The 21,288-nt window shown below is 40.9% G+C and overlaps 1 protein-coding gene across 3 annotated transcripts in view; it reads left to right on the top strand.

Annotated features, from left to right (window-relative positions):
- Positions 1-21,288, top strand: part of ano3 (anoctamin 3) — a 37,778-nt gene that overhangs the window by 1,321 nt on the left and 15,169 nt on the right. For all 3 annotated transcript variants that reach the window (XM_053886509.1, XM_053886510.1, XM_053886508.1), the window contains exons 2-6: positions 18,701-18,901; positions 20,113-20,243; positions 20,323-20,478; positions 20,563-20,663; positions 20,725-20,769. In XM_053886509.1, coding sequence (XP_053742484.1) covers positions 18,701-18,901; positions 20,113-20,243; positions 20,323-20,478; positions 20,563-20,663; positions 20,725-20,769 — 634 coding nt within the window. The remainder of the gene's footprint in view (positions 1-18,700; positions 18,902-20,112; positions 20,244-20,322; positions 20,479-20,562; positions 20,664-20,724; positions 20,770-21,288) is intronic.

The following is a 21,288-nucleotide window of genomic DNA, read 5'->3' as shown; positions in this document are numbered from 1 at the left end:
CCTCTCTGTTTCTTGATCTTGATGCTTTGTAGTGTGGATGTCTTAAGGTTTCTCCCATGACGCTCTTCTGCTGCTATGAATCAGATCTGTATCTGTAAATTCCTTCAGGTGTGGCTGAGACGGCTCCACCTATCTCCAACCCCTGGCAGCATCCACTCAGAACTGCAGGTGCCCCTCCCACTCCCTAAATTAGCTGACTGCTTGTCAGCTAGCTATGACTGAAGTGAAACCTTTCCTCAGTTCTGCTCTGTCATTGCTTTGGGTCATGGAAGAAGGGAGATGGTCACAATAATGGCATCAAACCAGTCATGCCAGCCACAGGCAAAACATGTTTAAAATATAGAAAAACTTTGAAATGCTCCTTAACACTAGTTGCTCCCAGAACATACATCAGATACTGTTTCCCTGCTTCTATCAAACCTTTATAACATTGCTGACTGCTGTACAAGGTGTGATCAAGACAAACCACCTCTCTGTCGTCTTTCAAGATTCTCGACTCTGCACAAGGTCATTGACCCAGTCGTATAGCTCAAAGGAGCCACACACCTAGCGATAATTTGGCTGTTTTTGTCCTGAATGGATGCTAAACGCCTGAATATCTTAACCGTTGAGTGTGTTGAGGTCCATTTATGCTCAATTTCCTTCATGAAAATGTATCCATCCCTTTTAAACCGTGACTGATCACACACTTGCATGCGTTCTTTATGTTGGTATTGCTGTTCACCAATATATCCACCAAGGGTTGCAGCCACGTCAATCATTTATGACAACAACAAAACCAACATTGGACTGTGGAAGAAGTGATGATAATGTCTTGGACTCTGACATGAGACAGAGCCAGTCAAGGAGAAGCAAAGGGAGACATTTTTACATTTGCTGAATTGATGGCAATAGTAAAGGCCATCTAATGTAATCTTATAAAAACGCTATCTTTTAATTCTGAGAAAAAATCTCACTTCACGCTGCAGTTGTCCTCACCCTGCTCTGTTCCTTCCTGGCAGATGTGTCCCTGTCATTTAGTTAAGATGTTTCTTTCAGAATTCTCCCATTTAAAAAAACAACAACACAAAAAAATGCATCCGTCTTCTGCACGTTGTGATATTTTATCATGTGTGATCACGTATGATTTCTGGCTTAAGGGACGAAAAACAACACTTAAAAATTTTGAAACTCCTTTGTGTGTGTGTGTCACACACTCGTGAGTGTTTTGGCACACCCATTACGACACTTGAGAACTTCTTCTCTTTGCTGCATGAGATGCTTAAATGCTATGGATGAAGGCCTGACACTGGCTGGTTGTCCCTGACCTCATTAAAGTAAAACCTTGGCAGATTATTTCTGCTAGACGTGTGGTTGATCCTGCCAAGACCTCAGCTTTCCCAGATAATGTCACAGTATTGAAAGTCAAATGAAGCAATTTGGTCTGGACCTGATCTTGTCACCATCTCTTCTCAGTTGCTTCTGTCCATATGGAGGAGTGCTTTTGGTGACACAGCTTCTTACTTGTCCTGCAGTAGAAAGTACTCTAACACAAGATACTTTTATCTATTTCTCTTATTCTTTTGATAACTACCCACAGTTTTGTCATTGTACTCAGCTTTTCCTTCACAAAGACATTATATAATAACGTCCACCTTACTACACAAGCCGTAAACTGTCACACACAAAACTTCAAGATGGTTAGTTTCCCTCTCCTGGGTCAGGATGTGATCCCCAAGTGTTCATAAACACCATCAAAAAGGAGCCTGGACAGCATACAGCATCGTACAAGCAAACAATCGTACAGCTTTTTTTTTTCCCCAGGAGGGCAAAAAAAGTTTTTCTGGACTGTCAATATGAAAAACATGCTGTCACAGCGCTTATTATTACGAAGAAACATGGCCAGTTAGGTTTGAATATCAGCGGATGGATTTCCACATTGATCTTGTTTATGTGTGACAGTGAAAATGAATATCTCATATTTCCATCTCAACAAGGTGAGGAAACCACATCTGCGAGGAATATTGAGTCATCAATCTGTGTATTATTAGTTCTGTCCTGGTTGATTTTGGGGATCTAAATGGAGCTTTTGTTTGTCTTTAGCATCTGGAGTTAATTATTCATGTCCTGCTGAGCTAAATTTGGGAAACAGTGTTGCCATTTGAGCTGACATGGCAAATAGTTTCTCACCACCTTGCTGTCAGCCTGTCAATCATCCGTTGTCCACAGCTTAGTCCAGGTCAGGTATCAGAGGCAGAAGTCAAAGTGCAGAGGCCTATGCCTCTCTGTTTCCTGAAAGCTCCTCCTGACCGAAGACTGAGGAGTATCTCGCCCAACTGATAAAACACGTTCTGGGTTTGCCCCGGTGCCTCCTCCCTGTAGACCGTGCTGTCTTCCAGTCTCACTCAAATATAAAGATCTCATGACATTCTCAGTATGTGTCACGAACAAAGAGATCCAACAATCTGAATCTTTTATCAGAGAGTGTTCTGGCTACGGCATGTCATAAAAACACTGCTTACTCCCTTTAAAACAGAGCTGTCAAACACAAGGGCTCAAAATTAGCCACAGTCCAAGTTGCTAAATGCATTTTTAAAACATTCACCGTCCTGTTACAGTTATTCGTCTTTCATTTCTAATGGATTTAAGAACTTTGCTTGCTTTTGAACAGCCTGTGGAAAGTCAATCTTCGTAGGTCCTGTGATCGACAGCACTGCAGTGGTTCTCGGTGTGCTTTAAATTCGTTTTTCATTTAGAGCAACAATATATTTGTAAAACTGGAGAGTTACAGAAAATGACTTGGCTTCACTCGTTCCTGGGGCCTTGACTTTGTGTGCTTGACGTTTGGCCTGAATGGGGAGCCATTATATCTCCAATCTTGCTCGGGAACATCTCACAGTCCTCGGTCGGAGCTGGTTTGGGTGGACTGTGATGGATGTGAGAGTGATACTGTCTGTGAAAGAGGAACAGACTTAATATCGAAGAGAAGGTTTGAAACGTTTGTCCTGCTGGAATTGAAGCCCACTTTTAATGAAACCATGAAGAAGTGAGCACTGACTATCACGGGTCAATGAAGCTAATAGATCCATATGTCAACTCGTGAGGCCCTGTTCTATTGAGGAAGAGTGTTCAACATTTAACATCAGTTCAGTGCTACATATTGCAGCATAGCTATCACGTCATCTCCTTATCTTATTTGCTTTTTGCCACCATGCCTTTCCTAAACGCTCACCTGTCTATCTCTATATTAGTGTTGTTGTGTTGGATAGTGCGCATTGTTTCCTCAAGTTGAAATTCCTCACTTGTATATAATGCATTATGTATTAAAGAGTGGACCGTTTCCTGGCGGCAAGCTTTTCCAGCGGGCTGAAATTAGCCTACTATATCAGCTTACATTCTGGGCGGAGGACTAGCTCGGTAGTCCAGTGACGGCTAAGTGCCCCATTATGTACACGATCGAGAGGATTTATTTTGGAAGGTTAGTTAGCCTTGCTTTGCAAAAGCCCTGCTGCCACTCTACAATACTCAAACATGTTGGATTTGACCAAATCACGCTAGTCACTAGCTGTAGTGACTGCTGTAGAAGAATACGGTCCCTGGTGAGCTGGGTCTCTAGTCCTCTATTATTGAAACAATTTCACTTCAGAGGTACTGTTTGCCAAGAATTGTCCTGAACATTATTGCACACACTGCTGACAATTCCAGCTGAGGTTAGAGGCCGATACCTTGTGGGAATTGCTGTCAGTCAGTCTCACGGTCAACTCAATCAACCTCACTTTTTTGTTTTGTTTTGCTTTGTTTTTAAACAGTGTGAGGAACCTGAAATGTAGGAATTAAAATAGTAATAAAAATCAGTCAGTTAATGATCAGTTTATTTTTTATTTAGTTGTGTATCTAATTCCCTAAGTCACGTTTCCACATTTAGTCCAGATTACAAACTTTATTTAAGTATTGTTAACTCTTATATTACAGCAGAAACATACTGAAGAATGTCGTTCAAATAACCATATATATGGCAAAATAAAAAAGATCAAAGTAACTTGTGTAATAGCCTTAGTACTTGGTATCAGTGAGCCAATGCAAGTACACTACCTGTTTTGGTAAAAAAGAGTATTAGTGCATCCCTGGTAAGAAGACAAATGTACTAATTTTGATATTTTTCAGATGAAGAAAATGTTTATTTTCAGAGTCTAAAACGTTCAATTCCATTCTTTGCAATAGTCTAAGAACAGAAGCTAGCGCAACAGCAGAGAAAAAAACATGTCTGAACTTTGAACTGGGCAGCATGCAATTTGTCTGAGCCTCATTTTCGGACGGCTGCGAAAACTTTGCCTCCTGGCTCAGCTCATTGATGATATACAGTAACGGAAACCTCTCTGACTACATGTTGTATGAAAAACTACACACAGTAGGACATTTTGCGTAATTCCATTCCATTTCGTTTTGATCATCGAAGCACTTATTTTATAATTTCTACAGAGGTTTAAGTTCACTCCAATCCAAATGCGGTACAGTTTATTAACCTGTTGCTGCAGTGACTGCTCTCATGCACAGTCCCAAACCCACCACCTGTCCTCTTATGCAAGGGGGCAGATGGTTTTGTGGACTCAGACATTAATTTAAGCAGATTTAGGGAGTGCACATATACAGAATCATCTGTTCTTTTAATGAGCGACTGAGGACAGCTTCCACCTTATGTGTGAATTATATTCATCTTTCTCTTCAATGAGTTTTTGGATGTAGATATGTGGTCCTTTTAGCAAACCCACCTACCTTTTCACACTTGAAATAGTCATTGTTGTCATGGTTATAAAATAATGTGGCGAAAGTCTTCTCAGCTTCAAGTCCCTTCTATTCCCTGAAGGAAGAAATAGTGCGTCTGTCTGTCCTGTCACGCGCAGATATCTCCATGAACCATAAGAAGATAGTGTGACGTCAAAACAATAGGGGAATGAAGAGATTGAGAAAGATGTCTTTAATCTCCTCAATGATGCAATCGAGGGGTTCTGCCAGGATGATTGTCTAATACAATCATTGGTGGAAAAATGCCATCTGCTCCGAGGTGCGTTCAGGGCGGTGCGGCGCGTGACACACCAGCAAACGTGTCTGCAGCACAGCCAATCCACTAGGATTGTTGATGGTTTGTCATTGAAATCCAAGATTATTTTAGCTCCTCATTTTGCTTCTCCAGATTAAAATGCTTCACTTTCTGATAGAAAATAATATATTGTTGAGTTACATTTCAAGATGTATGAAAAACCAGCAGCTAATTGAAACATTTCTTCATGTGACTGTCCATGTTTGCTGCCTGCTGTCGTGTATACTATATTGCATTGCTCTTGTGAGAACTCGAACAGTAACCAACTATTGAGCCCTTTGATATGTGTGTGTTTTTATGGTTTTTCACTGGACCACTTACCGTTTTAATGACTTGTTGATTATGTCCAAGAATAAACGGCATGACTTTGTTAAGCACTTAGACATTTAGAAGTTTATTTACCCAGCAAATCTCCACATTTAATATGGAAGATTAAACTGATGCTGCTGCTGTACTGTTGATTTCCAGGCTAGACTGTCTCTTCTTCACTGGCAGGAAGGTAAGAAAATTTTGTGAGGACGTTTTCCAGAGTCAGGATAGATAAAAATGTTTTTAATATTCATTTGGTTTGACTGTCTTTTCTGAGGTATGATTCCTGGGATGGTGGATAGAGTTTTCTTCTTCTTCACTTCTTCAAAATAAGTGATCTGCATGTTGCAAAGAAGGCAAAAACTCTGAGCATATTTAAATGAAATAAAAGTGCTGCACAATATACAAAAAAGAGGAGAAAAAATACAGCAGATGTCAAAAGCTACAACAGCAAACAGTCAATGTGAAAATCCAAATAGTGTTTGGAAAGCCAATCCCAAGCATAGAAGTGAGACGTGATGAGTGCAAAAAGCAGTGTCCTCAGAGATCTTGCCCGAAGGACAAAGCATGTTTTATCACTGTGTTTCCAGCATAGCTGAAATGAAATGTAGAAAATAGTCTGGCTTTCAATTACTGTTGTTTGGCTACTTTTCTATCAGTATTCTATCATCACATTTGTCGTCCTCAGTTGACAGTGTCACCGTAGTCGCACTCAAGGTTTTGAAGTTTCAGTGCAGTTTTTCTTCTTTCGCTACTCTGAAATAAATCTGTTCAGATGCTAAATAAAGCTCTCTGTGTATCACAGAGACTGGCGTTTGTGATTCACAGTTTCTGAAATAAAACACAGGCTGAATATTCAATAGCCCTGATGATAGCTTTTCAAACACTCCCTGTAAACAATGACGCATCGCTTCTTTGATATGCATCCAATAGAGGGTGAAATGCCCTCTGAGTGTCTGTGGGGTGAGACTAGCTGCCAGGCTCGCTGTAGAGCCTGTGGGGTTCAAATCCTCTGTTGCTCTGGAATTACCTACGATGCCTTCTGTAGACGTCTCTGTGTAAAATTCATCAATTCAGTCGGATTTCTGACTATAGTTGACTATGTTTGGTTACCTGTTCTTGGTGCCATTATGCACACAAGTTTGGCAGATGTGTTTCCTGAAGGAGATGGTGTAACCGTGAGAGTCTGTGTGTTTGTATTACAAAGTGATTCTCCCGAGTGAGTGAATATGTCATTCCAAAAACATGAATGCGTCTCTGAGTGACACCGGCTTTGCTGAGTTGAAGAAAGGTTGACTCAGTTTGTGAGGGGTTCAGGGGGAAATAGATATCCCTGATGTGAAAACAGAGGAGAACAAGGATTACTTTAAATTCTTTGCATCCACAGAAATGATTGTGAACAAACGAAAAGAGGTTCCAGATTAGATATGAGCTCTTAAAATGATCTGGAATGTGGTGACCAACCGTAACAAAATTCAACGCATAAAATTTTAGATTGAAACCATTTAACCCTCCCTCCAGGCATGGTTACCAGGGTTCACTCTTTCATTACTCCATAGCACCTGTGTAGCAAATCACAGCAAATGTTATTTAAGCGACAAAAGTCACTGATTTACATGTCAAGTCACTGTAGAGACTGAGTGCATGAGTAAAACTATCAGGCTACAATGTGGGAGTGAGGAATTTAACATGTTAAGGGTGAGGAGGTTGCAGATTTTCAAGTGACATCTTTCACTTTTGTTGCATCAAAAGCTGAAGTTGAAAAATATGAAATTCAGTGCTGTAACCAGTCTGAGCCCAGATTTTGCTGTCGCCTACACACAGAGGGAACCTTCTTCATCAAGATGTGGAAGTGAAGTAGAGGAGAAGCAGTTTCTCACCCGGCTGATAGCACTTCTGTAGATGGCTGTGTTTTTGCTCTTTATATACTAACCATGATCCGCCATGTTCACTTTCAGCTAACCTTTAACTTGCTCCCAGCTGACTGATCAATTTTTCACAAGATTCGAGAGGCGGCGAGAAAGTCGCTTTGGTAACTGGGAACCAGCGAGGGTATGAGGTTGCTGGTCTTAATGGCTGGCAAGTAAGGGTGGTTTCACATTGCGGGTACTGTCTCAGGGGTCGATTCGCCTCCTGCTGTGCAGCCTCGCACCTCTGCGCCTCAGGCGATGTCCCTTTTTTCCTCCCCAGCTGGCGGCGCTCTGCGCAAAATAGCTGGCTTGTGACCCACGATGAAGCACGTCTCAAGGAAGTCGTCATCAGCCGAGTGATAACCTATTTACCTTTACCACCATCGGAAAAATCAGCATCTTTCCTCTTCGCTGTCCTCATGCAGACCGCTGCGCTGTAGCCACATCACAGCAGTGAAAACAGTTACGGAAGAGCGCAGCATTTGAATGAAAATCAGGTGTTTATCAACTTAATCAGGTCAGTTATCAAGCATCCGCACACATCAGTCCCGGTTCCTTTTTCTGAAGTTCCGATCAGCGATAAGACCCTTTGCTGCCCGACATCTATCATGTTTGTGTGGAGTCGCGCTGTTCACGTAGTTTCCGGCATCTAGCCCAGAGTCGACCCCCCGTGAAGAATTTCCCGAGACAATGTGCAGCTTTCCAGCCGGGGTCAAGTCCGCGGCCAAAACCCGACTCGCTTGTGTTCACGTCTCAGACTTCTGAGCCGAACGTGCTTTGTCTCACGACAGAGTGTGCAGTGTGAGAGCAAGCTTGTCAGAGCAATTACAGCTCTGTCCGGGTGCCTGGTGTCTCCCAAAAGAAGGCACCTGCACACCCAGGAATTGTAATAAATTTTATTTTGCAGCCGCACAACTTCAGAGGAAAATATGTCTTCCTTCCCCGCAAAGTTGTTATAACAGAAGCATTAGTGTTAACAACACTACTGTTGTATCATCCCCCAGCCCCCTCCTCTGGTCATCCTTCACAGACCAACATCCATATTTCACTATGACAGGTACCTCAAATATTCCAACCTCACATTCAAACACACTGATACCCTTGCCTGATGGCGACCATCCCACTGGCGACACCATTTGTCCCAGCAGTCCTGAGTACTTTTCCCAGTCTTGTTGTGAAGCCTTCTCTGACATAAGAGCCAGTTCACTGACAATCGCTGAGTGTTGCCATTGTTTTTGTGCCCTTGTGTAGGTTTTTAAATGTGATTCACTTCCACCAGGGATGAAGGCTAAACACACTGCCATAATCCGAGTGTTAAATGTTAAACAAATGCAGCTTGTGTGAAATGTAATCTCCTCCCAGTGATGGTCTGTGATTGCAATCAACCTCCACTAGACTGAGTGTGACGTCACTTGTGCTCTGGAAGATTGTTGTTTACAGGCTGCTGGTGCTAGATTCTCTGTGAATGTAACTGTGTATTAAGTTCACTTCATGAGAAAACACTGAAAGTTCTATGAAGCCAGCACAGATGAATAATGGAGGATGAAAACGCGGAAACATGGCGACACATTGAGCAGCAGACCAGTGACCTGGATTCAGTGTTGGCGTCGCCATACTCACGTTTCTCAGACTCCCAGTCTTTAGGGAATGTAGCTTGCTTCTACTACATTTCTGTGGCCCATTTCAGTGTGTCCAATTGATCCTGAACCTTCACGTTTTGCAACCCAATATCTCGCTGCATGCAGCTGCTTTGCTGCAGATACGCCACAGACACACAGAGAAAGTGGCCACAAAGGAGGAGTGAGAAGGCAACACTCCTGTTTTCATACTGAGTGAAATACAGGGAGCTGAAGACTCTACTTGGTGTTTGCGTACATCTGGTGTTGAGTCTTTGGCTGTCTGTTTATTTAAATTCATATTATATATATATATATATATATATTATATTCAGATGGTAACCTCGGAGCACGAGTGGCCCAGAAAGGCAAAGAGAGAAAAACTGGGACACACAAGCCTTTAAAAATTCCTACACTAGTGGAGATTGTTAATGCAACACCCCATGCATCACTCAACCCACATTTTACTGTGGAGTTGCTCGAGTGTGTCTGGAAATGTTATATCTGCTTTTAACACCTCTTGTATGCCTTTTCTGAACTTCTGTTCAAATTTTGTATCGTCAAAAGCCATTTTAATTTTATACACACTCTCTTTCATTGCATCTGCATTCACACAGATCTGGGAGTTGGAACATAAACTGTGTTTAAGTAACCCAACCTGTAATTTGCTGCGCATTTGTGAACTTGTTTGGTTATTTAATGCTACTATCTGCTACTGACTCAGCTGGAATGATGGTAAGAAAGTAATTGAGGCAACAGTGTGACAGAGTAGAGAGCAGATTATCTCTGAAACCATGTTTCTTGGTCGGAAACTTGTTTCTTAACGAGAATGAACCTTTGGACACAAGCGTTGGATAGAGATGAAATGGGGTGTCTGTAAAAGGACCTAAGAAAACATGGATGCACTCAAACATGGCAATACTCTACTCTACTCTACTGGCATGAGATTATATTGATATTTTAATAGCACAATATGTTTATTTAATACATAAATATTTTCATATATTATATTTTTTAAATGTATTATGGCTGAAGCTGAACAGTGTAGCAGGACAGGGTAAATTTACTTCCCCCATCTACTCCTTGTAAAACACGAGATCCGAGTCGAACCGCTTCCATGGTTCAATCTGAAACTGAAATGTGACTGAAGTTGTCTATAAAGTACAAGGTGAGTTTTCCGCGCAGAATATTGGCTCTTGTGAACAACTATGGTTGAATCAATGCCACGCCAAAGTTGATGGTTAACTCTCTCATGATGAAATGTTAGGACAATAAAAGGTTGCCAGATTTTTCCATAGGAAGGAATCTAATTGTAACTGTATAAGTCCTTCTGCATATAGAGATCTAAACACAGAGCAGAGAACAAACACTTTTTAATCTGGCATGGCAAGACAGTTGTAGACAAGCTGCACAGGAAGATGCCAAATCCAGGATCATGACCTCGTCCCACTCGGATCAGTGCATGTCTGTAAAAGCAAACAGAGTCGCTGCCATGTCTGATGTTAAGATATTTTGAAGGTGGTGTTTTGCTCCCCGTATCTCTCACCACATTCTCTATTTTCTAAGCCGATTGAATTCTTTTTGGATTTCTCCTCCTCCTCCTCCTGTCCACATGGTCGCCACCCCTCCCACCATCCCATATCAGCACACGCGGTCCACACACACTGACACACAGGATTAACTTCCTCCTGATAAACGAGTTTCAGCCAGCACACTGCGAGATTAAACCTTGGATTTCACATCAGATGAGCTCTTTATATGTTTATATAGAATCACACTGTTGACTGTCTTCAGATTCTGCCCCACCATCGGGTCAAAGTTCCACACTTCCATGAAAATAATCCTTGATCCCTGGGGAAGCGATGGATGTTCCGGGCAGATTTGACGTGCACCTTTTCTGTGCGCTCTCGCTCTTAATTATCCACACAGGTAATTTCACACAACAATAACTCTCTAATTCGGGGTTCTGTTTTCGACCTTGGTGGTCCCCAGAGACTTGCAAGGTCCCTTAGCGTGTTCAGCTCTGATGTACCATCAGACGGTCCAGCCTTGTTAGTGTCCTATGGGATTGTTTTCCATTTTGGAAATGCTTCTGTTGTCAGTATTTTGTCATGAGGTTAACTCTCTGAGCAGTTTATTAAGCACATACTTTATCAGAGGTGGAGAGATAATGGCTTCACACGCCTCCACAGGACCGTCATTAAGTCTGTTATTGCTGCTGCTCCTGCTCTGTGAAGAAAACCACCCTCAAAAGATCAAGAGTGCAAATTGTCAAAGGAGCTGCATGTGCAAAAATGTTTCTGCTCTATTGATTTCAAAGGACGCCTACTTTCTATTGAATATGAGCAGGGAATGAGACTTCTGACCCACCGCATTCCTAACCCTAACCCTCCGTGGAGACGGTGTCTTTTAAGTTGTGCTACAGTTTGGTGCTGCAAGTTAGGGGCCACCAATGTTGCTCCACGGCAAAGTCATATCATTTGGTTAAGTTATTGCTGTCATTATATTTTACTTTTGACTACAAAAAGGTGTTAACAAGTGTTATAACAAGTAATAGGAATAATTTTTTGTATTTTTTTTCTTTTCTTTAATGCAGCAAACATCTGTTCGATTTGTCGTTTGATGCTTAGTGATTTCCAACAGCTTATCTTCTGGGTCGATGTTCTCTTAGGGATTTTAAAACTTTCATTTCCCCAGTTACCTCTAATAGCACCGACTGGCTGAGGGTATTAGAGCCAGAATTTGAGACAAAATCACGGTACTGGGTCTCTCTCCTTTTTCGGATCCATCTGCTGGACCATGGGCCACAGTATTGCGAGTCACCTCAAGACATTGCAGATTTCCCTTTATGTTTTTTATAATTAATTTATTGTGTATCAAGTAGCATTTATTGCTTAGTTACAGAGAAGTAAGGCAGTTCACGTAAAGGAGATGGCTGACAGTGTTACTTCAGCACCTGGAGCAGATCTACTGTATTTCACAGTTTCACTGTACAGGCCGCGTGTAACATAACGTCATTGGTCTGTCCTTTGAGTATATGCTGGCAAGATTGATCAGGTAGTCCCTTGCCTTTTTTCTTGAAAGCCCTGCTGTTGTTGAAGATGCCCCTTTACATGCACCACCAAATAGCTGGTGCTATTAAGAAGTAACTTCAAATCATAGAATCATAGATGCATGTGTCATGGCTTGCAGCATTAGACTTCGGAGTGACACAAGCGAATGATCCCACCAAGGTCATAAGGGGTGAAAAGGGATTATAAAAACAGAGTTTGAGTCATGCAAATAACAGAACTCTAATACACTCTGCTGGAGCTACGCACCTCTGTGTTATGTAGTCTATGGTGACACAACTTCTTTCTCTGCTAAGAAGCTTAATAGCAGATATTTCAGTTCCTGGTACGTAGAATTCAATTTTTATTTTTATTTTCAGTGCATACATTCACAGTAATGCTGAATTAAATTCTGTCATTAAACATTATATTCCAGGGAGGGATTGAACATGTATTGTATGGGAACAAAAACAGTCACCCATGGTTTTTAATGTAGTCTTGTAGCTTGTTGTTTCGCTTGTGTTTTTGTTTTGTTTTTTTGTTTCAGTTAATTTCTTGTGTTATGATGCTAAAGTTGTTTACGTTTGGCATTCTCCTACATCTAGAGTGGGCTAAGTTGAACTGATAAATTGTCTGTTGAATTCCAGAGAGAAGATTCATGTCCTCTCTTCTTCGGCAACTTCCTCCATTATTTAAGATTTCCATCTTTGTTCACTGCTCAGAAGCATCGCATTACTCTACTGCAGCATCGATTCCCATCATGTCACATTCCAGATACAGACCGCTCATCTGTTCAATCCGCTGTACGCTGCCAGTGTACAGGACAAGACAGGAATTTACAACACAAGTCATGAGGAAAGCTCTTTGAACGTGAGACCTGCGTGCTGTTTCCTGTCCCGGGGTCCTGCTCTGATTTAGGACGGTAGCGTTTCACATTTACAGTCAGTGTATCTTTACTCAATAATTCATAGAAAAGAATGTAATGATGCACATCTTTCATAATAACTGTGTATTCTTGCCGTGATTACTCCCTACGTGAACACTTCACCCTTCAGATCGAGACAGAGAGAATGCTTTAATTATTTTGTGCACGATAAACATCTTTATAATTTACTCAACATTAGAGCACTTTGAATTATTTATCTGCTTTTGGTTTATGCTTTTCTTGACCCTCTGTTCAAGTGAGTTTGCCGTTATCAGGTCATCACAGACTCCAACCTATCTTTAGTCAAACTATGGTGAGAGTTGGGGTTATTAAGTTTATTATTATAGTCCCTGTTATTTCCCAGCTTCCTCTATAGTACTTTCCAAGTTAGCTTCTACTCTAGTCTCCATTTTCACCTCCATGTATTACTTCTCTTCTGCTCTCACTCCATGGCTCTGCCCACCTCCTCATCAACTATACCTCTTTCTTTTCTTTCTTTTTGTTCTGTACATTTTCCTCTTCTTTCCTTTGCATTCTCTCTTGCCCCAGGGGGTTTCAATTGCTGATTCAGATGATCCTATCAAAGATCAAGCGCAATCAGTGCGGAGGAGAGATGCGGGTAGCAGGAATAAAATAAATCCATTATTAAAGAGCCTTTGGGGCTGTAGACCTGCAGGCGTTTTAAACATTTCACAAATAACAGTGCAATAATTGCAGCTACAAGAAATTCAGAGTTATTGTCCGCGAATTGGAGCAGATGATTTCTGAAGTGAATAATGGCAAAAGCACAAAAGCAACACCAGGAGCTCAAAAACTGTATGACAAAACCAATGTCGAGTATAGATTGAATATTAAATTGTGTTCACTTTTAGCTCATTTGTTTCTGCAGATTATAAAATACTCTCCACGACTTCAGTCACATCCAGAACCTCCACTGTGTGCAACAGGAAATATAGTTGTCAGTACGGTGCCTCCGAAGAACAGGTTCATAGTTACGAAACCAGGTTCATACAGAACCACTGCAACGTTAACTCAAACTGCACTGACAAGGCTTGTTGCTGGTTAGACCGATGTGTGTCAACTTGATGTGTGTGTGTCCGGCCCTCATAACGTCAGACCAAAACTATACAAAAGATATGTTGTAATTTTCTGACTTATTTTTTTGTCCCTTTTCAATTTTACCCATTACTAGTTAGTCAAAATTTTTAGACAAAAATAATCGATTTTGTCTTCTTTTCATTTGCCATATTTGTGTGTATTTCTTGTTCCTCAAAATACATTGAAGGGAAATTAAAATTTATTTTCAAATAAATTGCCTTTTTAGCTTTCGTAGATTAGTTTTATTTTGATTTATATTCAAATAAAATGCATGTAAAAATGTTTTTTTTTTGGTTTACACTTCTTAATATCCACACTTACATTTCACCTTTTAAGTCCATTTTTTGCTGTCGTTGTTTTAGTATATCATTTGGATTTTGGACGCTTCGTAGTCAGTAGTAGTTCAGCCAGTAGTCGCAGTTTATCATGTGGCCTTTTGGGAAATCGAATTGCCCACCTCTGTGCTACACTGTACAGAGCCTCTCAGGGGATATTGTAGGTTCCAAATGGTGGAGCCAAGGAGAACCTTTTTAAATTTACCTAACCCAATGTTTGAAGTTTCAGTGAGCTTGGTTTGGATTTTCTCAATGTTTTGTAATGATGATTCCGTTTTTGTGAATGTGCTCTTCTCTTTGATTGCCCTTCTGAGCCACCAGAGTTTTTGCCTTCCTCTCACAGTCTCAAAGCAAACTAAGCTGGATCGGTTTGTAGATGTGAGTGTGTGCTCAAAGGTTTGTCGAGTGGCTGAGATCACCAGCTCCCCTTCGACTCCATCTGGCAATAAGCAGAAGAGACTGGCATAATGACTGTGATTTAAAAAGATAGAGGCCCATTCTACGATACGTTTCGAACCTAATGGTTGCGTTCATATTTACTTCATGAAGACAGAAAGCTGCAGGGTGAATATATAAGCACTGTGCGTGTACTCACTCTGCAGCTATGCATTTCCATATTGTTATTGTCCAGAGAGGTCACTGCACATGACTATAGCAGGTAGAGCAATTGCATAGTATAACCCTGTATAGAGGTTAAGTCGAAGACATTCTATTGTCGCTACACACTTATGGGAAAGGTATAAAGGAGAAATGTTGGAGTTATATTTGGGCATTATGTGGGGTATTATATTTCTGGTCACTCAAGTGTGTATGTTAGCCAGTTATTTATCATTTCAAAAATACTTAAAATGACATTCTATTTTAGAATAGTCACCAGCAGTTCACCATAAACAACACTGAAATTACTTTTTATTAACAGTAAATGAGCATGTGATTAATATGCGTTCTACTTAGCCGTATTCATGAACCTCTTATCATAGTACAAATAAAGCTGCAGCAGAGAAAATTACCGTTGTCATCAGAGCTTCCCTGGAGCTCTAACCGGTGCTGTTCTCACCCTCCAGCGCTGGGAAATCCCATCCAGATCAATGTCAGGGGAGTGAGTTACTGCACCGGTTGCAGCGTGGACTGCAGCACGCCGCGAGTGAATGATCAATGCAGGCGAACATTTTGGTGAGGTCACTGAGGAAAATTCTCTCTGGAGGTGAAGGAATGTCATGTCCCCATTAGCACAAGCTCTCTGGTTTCATGAATAAAGATGTCAGAAGCTTCTCGGCTGAAGCTCATGCCTCATGCAAAGGGCGGGTACGATGACCTGGATCTATCGCTGGACGTTGGTTATGGTTATTAACCCTCGCAGAAACCTCTAACGGATCTCTTTCTCCGTGAAGATGACCTCTAACAAGACCAGCACCTCTCAGTTACGTATTGAACCAGCAAGCATATCGCAGCGCTGCAGCGCTACACTTGGTGTGTCCTGAACCGAGAGATTTGATGGACGCAGAGTGCTGATGTTTTTAATACACTCCTCCTCTATGAAGGACATGTTATCAACACTGGAGCCCATAAATTTGATTGTGCAGCTGATGACTAAAGCCACTCTCCCTTATTCTTCTCAGTTTCATCTGGTGCATCAGGGTTGTTAAGTTACATAAACAGGGCGTCTCACTCCCATCTTTTTCATACAATGATTTATGGCTGCAGTGGACACACAATATTCCAACTTAAACCTGCTCAGCTACATCCACCATAACCTAGAGGTGTTTCCTGGATCTGTTGCTTTTGGTGTTAGTTATCTGACCATTTTAAGGTAAGAAATTCATACTTATGGCTAGATACAGACTCAGCGAATTAGTGAGCTAGTATAAAAAGAGATAAGCTGTAAGAAAAGAAAAAAATAGTTTTGAATAAGATTAAATTCTCTCTTTCAAATGAAAATGCATCCGTTCCCAGATTCCTTTTCCATGTAGCAGTTTTCCTGTTGGTTTAGATGATGATGTTCACCACGGTGAGCTACTTTAAATACCCCTCCTCTGAGCTCGAATCATTTGTTCCTGAAACTGCTTTAGCATCATCCTTGTCAAGTAGATTCTCAGACATTTGGCTAGGGATGCGATTAATCTGCCAACTCTACACTTAAAACAAAGCAAAGAATGCAGTCCAAAATGACAGTTTATTCAATCACACTAGCTAGTTAACTGTTGCATGACTTGTCATGTCATGTCATGTTGTCTGATTATGCCTTAAGGCTGGGGTGTCCAACTGAAACCCATTATATAACATTATATATGTTTATTTATTTATTATTTATTATAAACAGTCGAGATTCCCTGGTGCAGATCTAGATTAAAGAAATTCAAAGCTGATTTAATTGCACAACTTGAAAATAAAAATCAAATTATTTTAAATTATTTTTATTTTTTATTATTATATATTGATCCTATAACTAGTCCCAAAGAGCCCAAGGCTCCTAGAGACAAAAGGAGCTAGAAGAGTCTGGTACAGGATGTGGCTTGACAATCAGACTGCTCTGAAAAAAATCACAAAAAACGCAGGTGCTGGTTAAATCAGATGTCAGTTAAGTCAATAGGAAATGTGCAGAGCACATACTGTAGGAGGAAAAAAAACAGTAGATCCGTCTTTAATCTAAAGACGAAACACACAAAAAAGGTACTCAAAGTGGTAAAAATGTTCGCTCTGTTGTGCAGGAATCAAGGCAATCCGGTGCCTTCACTGTGGCTCAGGATACTTTATACAGGAGCAGCAAATTGCAGCAGGAAGAAGAAGAAGAAAATAAACTGCACCATGACAGTCAAGCGTCTGACAGGAAGTAGGAGAACTGATGCTTTCTGAACTTATTCCACATGACATTCTCTCATCTATCCTGAAGGATAGACAACGAGAGACCACTGAACTTAAGTGCTTGAGTTTTAAAATGTAAGATGTTTGTTGTTAAAGCTCCCACACTTGAAAAGGCGACTGCACCTTTAAATCTGCATCTTTATTATATGCCATCACTGCCTTCTAAATGTTAATGTACTACAGACTTCTTGGCCAGGTCACCTTTGTGAAAGAGATCCTGATCTCAATGTTGTATTTGATCTGGTTAAATAAAGGTTGAATGAAAGAAAGAAAAGAAGATGGCATCATTCTGTATGAATTACTGGTGGTTAACTTGAAGCGTCTACAATTGTACTCTTGCTGTTGGCTCCCTCTGCTTTTCCTCCAGCCTCATGCTATCACCAAGCATTGTGATGTGTTGCAGGCCAGGTAAAACAACTTTGCGGGTTTTATTTCAACACAAGTGCCTCAGGGGCTTTTCAGTGGCGTCATGTAGTTTGGGCGGGAAAGGGAGTTCTGATCACTGTAAATTGTACTTCATTTGTTTTAGAAATATGGATCATGTATTTTAATTTCATAATTAGGACACTGTTTTTGGAAAGGTGAATAACAAACAAGAGAGTTGGCAGAACAGCTACACGCTCTTCTCATGGTTGGTAGCATGTATTCCTGCCAGGAATTTGCCAGAAAGACACAATACTGTCTGAAGTCTTTTCCATGGTGTTGACATTATGGAGACACGAGAGTGGAGGAGCTTTGGCGACTACAAAAGGAAATGAATGTGTACATAAAATGAAGTATATTTAAAAAGAAATAAATGTATTTATGTTTAATCCAAATTTAAATTCCCACATTTGAAGAGTTTTCCGACAACAATGCAAAGTAAACTGTTTCAAGCAAAAGCAGACTGGAACGGCACGTAGGAGGCAGAACTTGAGTGAGAGAGTGTAAAACAGCAAGATTTCAACACATTTGATAAGTTGCTCTGCAAAGCTAATAAGATGGGCAGTGGTCCAGCTGAATTCACTGGAGGTGGGTGCGGTGGCCAGTTGGTGCTGCAGTAACAGTATGATAAAGATGAGCAGGATTTTAGAGCTTCAGTGGTGAGCTGAAGTAATTTTACCCAGGATTGTTTCTGCATTCACATGCCCCCATTGGATGTGCAAGAGGTTTGTGTGTTTTATTATGGAAAACAGTTCGTTGTGCAACAATTTCCCAGAAGTGCTGAATACATTTAAAAAAGAATGAGCTCTTTACCATGAAAATTGGCTCTGATATTTATTGCTATCAGAAGGCAGTAATTGCTCCACAAAAGTGCTGTGAAGTTCTTGTTCTGGCGACGCTGGCAAGAAAAAAGAATTGTATAATTAACGCTAAATTAGTTGAGACTGCTTAAGAACCAATATCAGTTTGAGACTCTTTTTTTGCCTGAGCATTGGAGTCTTGGTGTGCCAAGTCCTTAACTTGTTTAAAATGAGTTTTAAGTAAGCCAAACTGATTTTTGATTTTATGAAGTAAATCCTTTCTCCTGGTCCGCAGGCATGCACACCAGCATCAGCGAGATCTTGAAGGAGAAGACCCTGAAGCCGTCTCGCCGCAGCCTGCCGTGCCTGGCCCAGAGTCAGACTCACCCCATCAACCTCAGCCACTTCCTGTCGGTGCCTCTGAGTCCAGAATCCAAACCAGAAGTCCAGGGTTTGAGTCAGAGCATCAGCACCTCCTGCAGCCTCCTTCCTCCAGGTCAGTCTCAAAATACTACTACTACTAGTACTACTACTACTACTACTAATAATAATGCTTATAATAATAATATAATATAGTAATAGTAGCAGTAGTAGTAATAATATGTGTGTTGCCAGTGGATTTTAGCTGTATACAGTGACAGACTTTTTTCCATATATTGAATATGATCTGGTGATATTGTGGTCTGGGCATCCCAACAGCCTAGTTCAGAGGCAAGTTCCTTAAGGGCCACATTAGAAACTGTAACTGTTGTGAGGAGCCATCATCAAAAGATGACTACAAAACATGATGGAAAAATATCTGAAATATACAGTTAAGTAACAAGGACAAAATGAAGCGGATTAAATGTAAGTAAGGATATTAAGAAGTGCAAATATGCCATGAAACCTATTGAAATATTTCATTTAAATTAAATATAAATCAACATAATTATGGACCAGAAGGCAATTTATTTCAAAATATATTCTCAATATTCCTTCTATTTCCTTCTATTTTGAGGAACAAGAAAAGCACACAAAAATGGCCAATGAAAAGAGGAAAATTATAGTCTTCAAACAAGAACATACTGAATTTACTGCTGAAGTGGTGGTGGTGGCTAAAAGAGAAAGAACAAAAAAAAGCAGAAAAAGTAAAACATATCAGTTATAGTTTTTAGTCTGGCGCCAAAATGGCCACAAAAATACAGGTATCGGGCAGCATATGGTCCTTGGGCCGCACTTTGCCAAGGTCTGGCCGAGTTGATAAACAGAGTGCTTCTTTGGTTAAGCACAGTCAGACATCAAATCAATTGACTCATGAATGTTTTTGTCGATAATTCCCATTGATTTCTTTATTGCCTCTATTGGATAAACAGACAACCTGTCAAAAAATGTGCCTTAATTGGGGTGAAATAGTGGGGAAGAATTGTAAATTCAGCCTCAACGTGAGATCTAATATGCTCCGTCTGCTTATCCTTGCGCTGCTGCTGCCGTTCTGAGGTGTAGAGCTGTGGTTTAAGAAGAGATTTAATGACTACTGGAGATAGACAAATGACAGCGCTCATTATCACAGCGTTTAATATCGCAGCCCATTCAGTCACCCAGTTTTTAATTCAGCTAACTGCTCATGAAGTCAGCTTCAGTTTGGTATGAGCTGGAGCTCCTGCAGGTAAAGTGTGTGTTTATCTCACCAAGAATATGTCTCATGAATCACCCTGTGTCTGTGAGCAGCAGAGGACGGCAAGGATCAATACACTGAAGAATCTGAGGCGACAACGTGTGAAACCAGAGTGGACGAGTCACTCTTGCAGCAGAAGCCGGTGACTCGTGCCAAACTTGAAGCTCGCACCGATTCAATCCAGGTACAAAAAAAAAAAAAAACTCTCACAGATCTGTCGTGTTGCTGTTTTGGAGAGATGCTTTGAGCTGCTTCTACTGTAGGGAAAGACTCCAGCAGACACCAGCGGGCTATATTTCCGAGATGGGAAGAAGAGAATCGACTACATCCTGGTGTACAAGAAATCCAGTCCACAGGTGGAGAAGAGGTGCACGTTTGAGAAGAACCTGCGGGCGGAAGGCCTCATGCTTGAGAAGGAGGTGGTCATCCATGTATTCAAAGATCACTTTAATGGTGATGAGAGGTTTGATTAAATATATCTGTCACATTCTCCTCACCTGAAGCCCTCGCTGACCAACAACGACATCATGTTTGTGAAGATCCACGCTCCCTGGGACACGCTCTGCAAATACGCTGAGCAGATGAACATCAGGATGCCTTTCAGGTACGAGCGCCATGCAGCTTGATGATGTGGAAGCATCTGACTTGTTTTGTTTGACCTGTAGGAAAAAATGCTACTTCACTGACTGGAAGAGTAAAACGTTGGGCAGGTAAGATGCCTCACTACATTCACACCTTCTTTGACCAAGCTGTCCATAGCACAGTCCATAGTGTTGGCCACTTTCGTATAAGCCAAGAACTATTTAGTTTTTTTCAGCACAGTCTCAAAAAACTTCCCGCACTTTACCGTTTGGTTCAGCTCACCTGAAGGCCACTCTGTCATTAGAAATACATTGGGAAACTAAGGAATATGTATGAAAATAAGCAACTTAATGAAAAAGTAAATCTATAGTTCCTCATTTATGTCACATATCTGAACAGTTGTTGAGCATGCTAAGCTAACTTCAAGGGTTTTAACCCCCATAACTGATACCATAAATGCCACTTCATTTTCATCCTCTTCATTTAATGCTGAAAATATGTCAAATTTTTACTTTTTGCCCTCTATTTTTTCTGAATCATAAAAAAATGTAACCCCCCTTCATGCTACGTTGAACCCAACATGTACAAATTTCAATATTTCTGATTCCAGGTGCCTGTTTTATTGATATAAGGAATACAAAATGAAA

This window comes from Synchiropus splendidus, chromosome 14 (genome assembly GCF_027744825.2).
Source record: "Synchiropus splendidus isolate RoL2022-P1 chromosome 14, RoL_Sspl_1.0, whole genome shotgun sequence".
In the NCBI taxonomy this organism is placed as follows: Eukaryota; Metazoa; Chordata; class Actinopteri; order Syngnathiformes; family Callionymidae; genus Synchiropus; species Synchiropus splendidus.
This window is presented reverse-complemented; position numbering and strand designations above follow the sequence as displayed.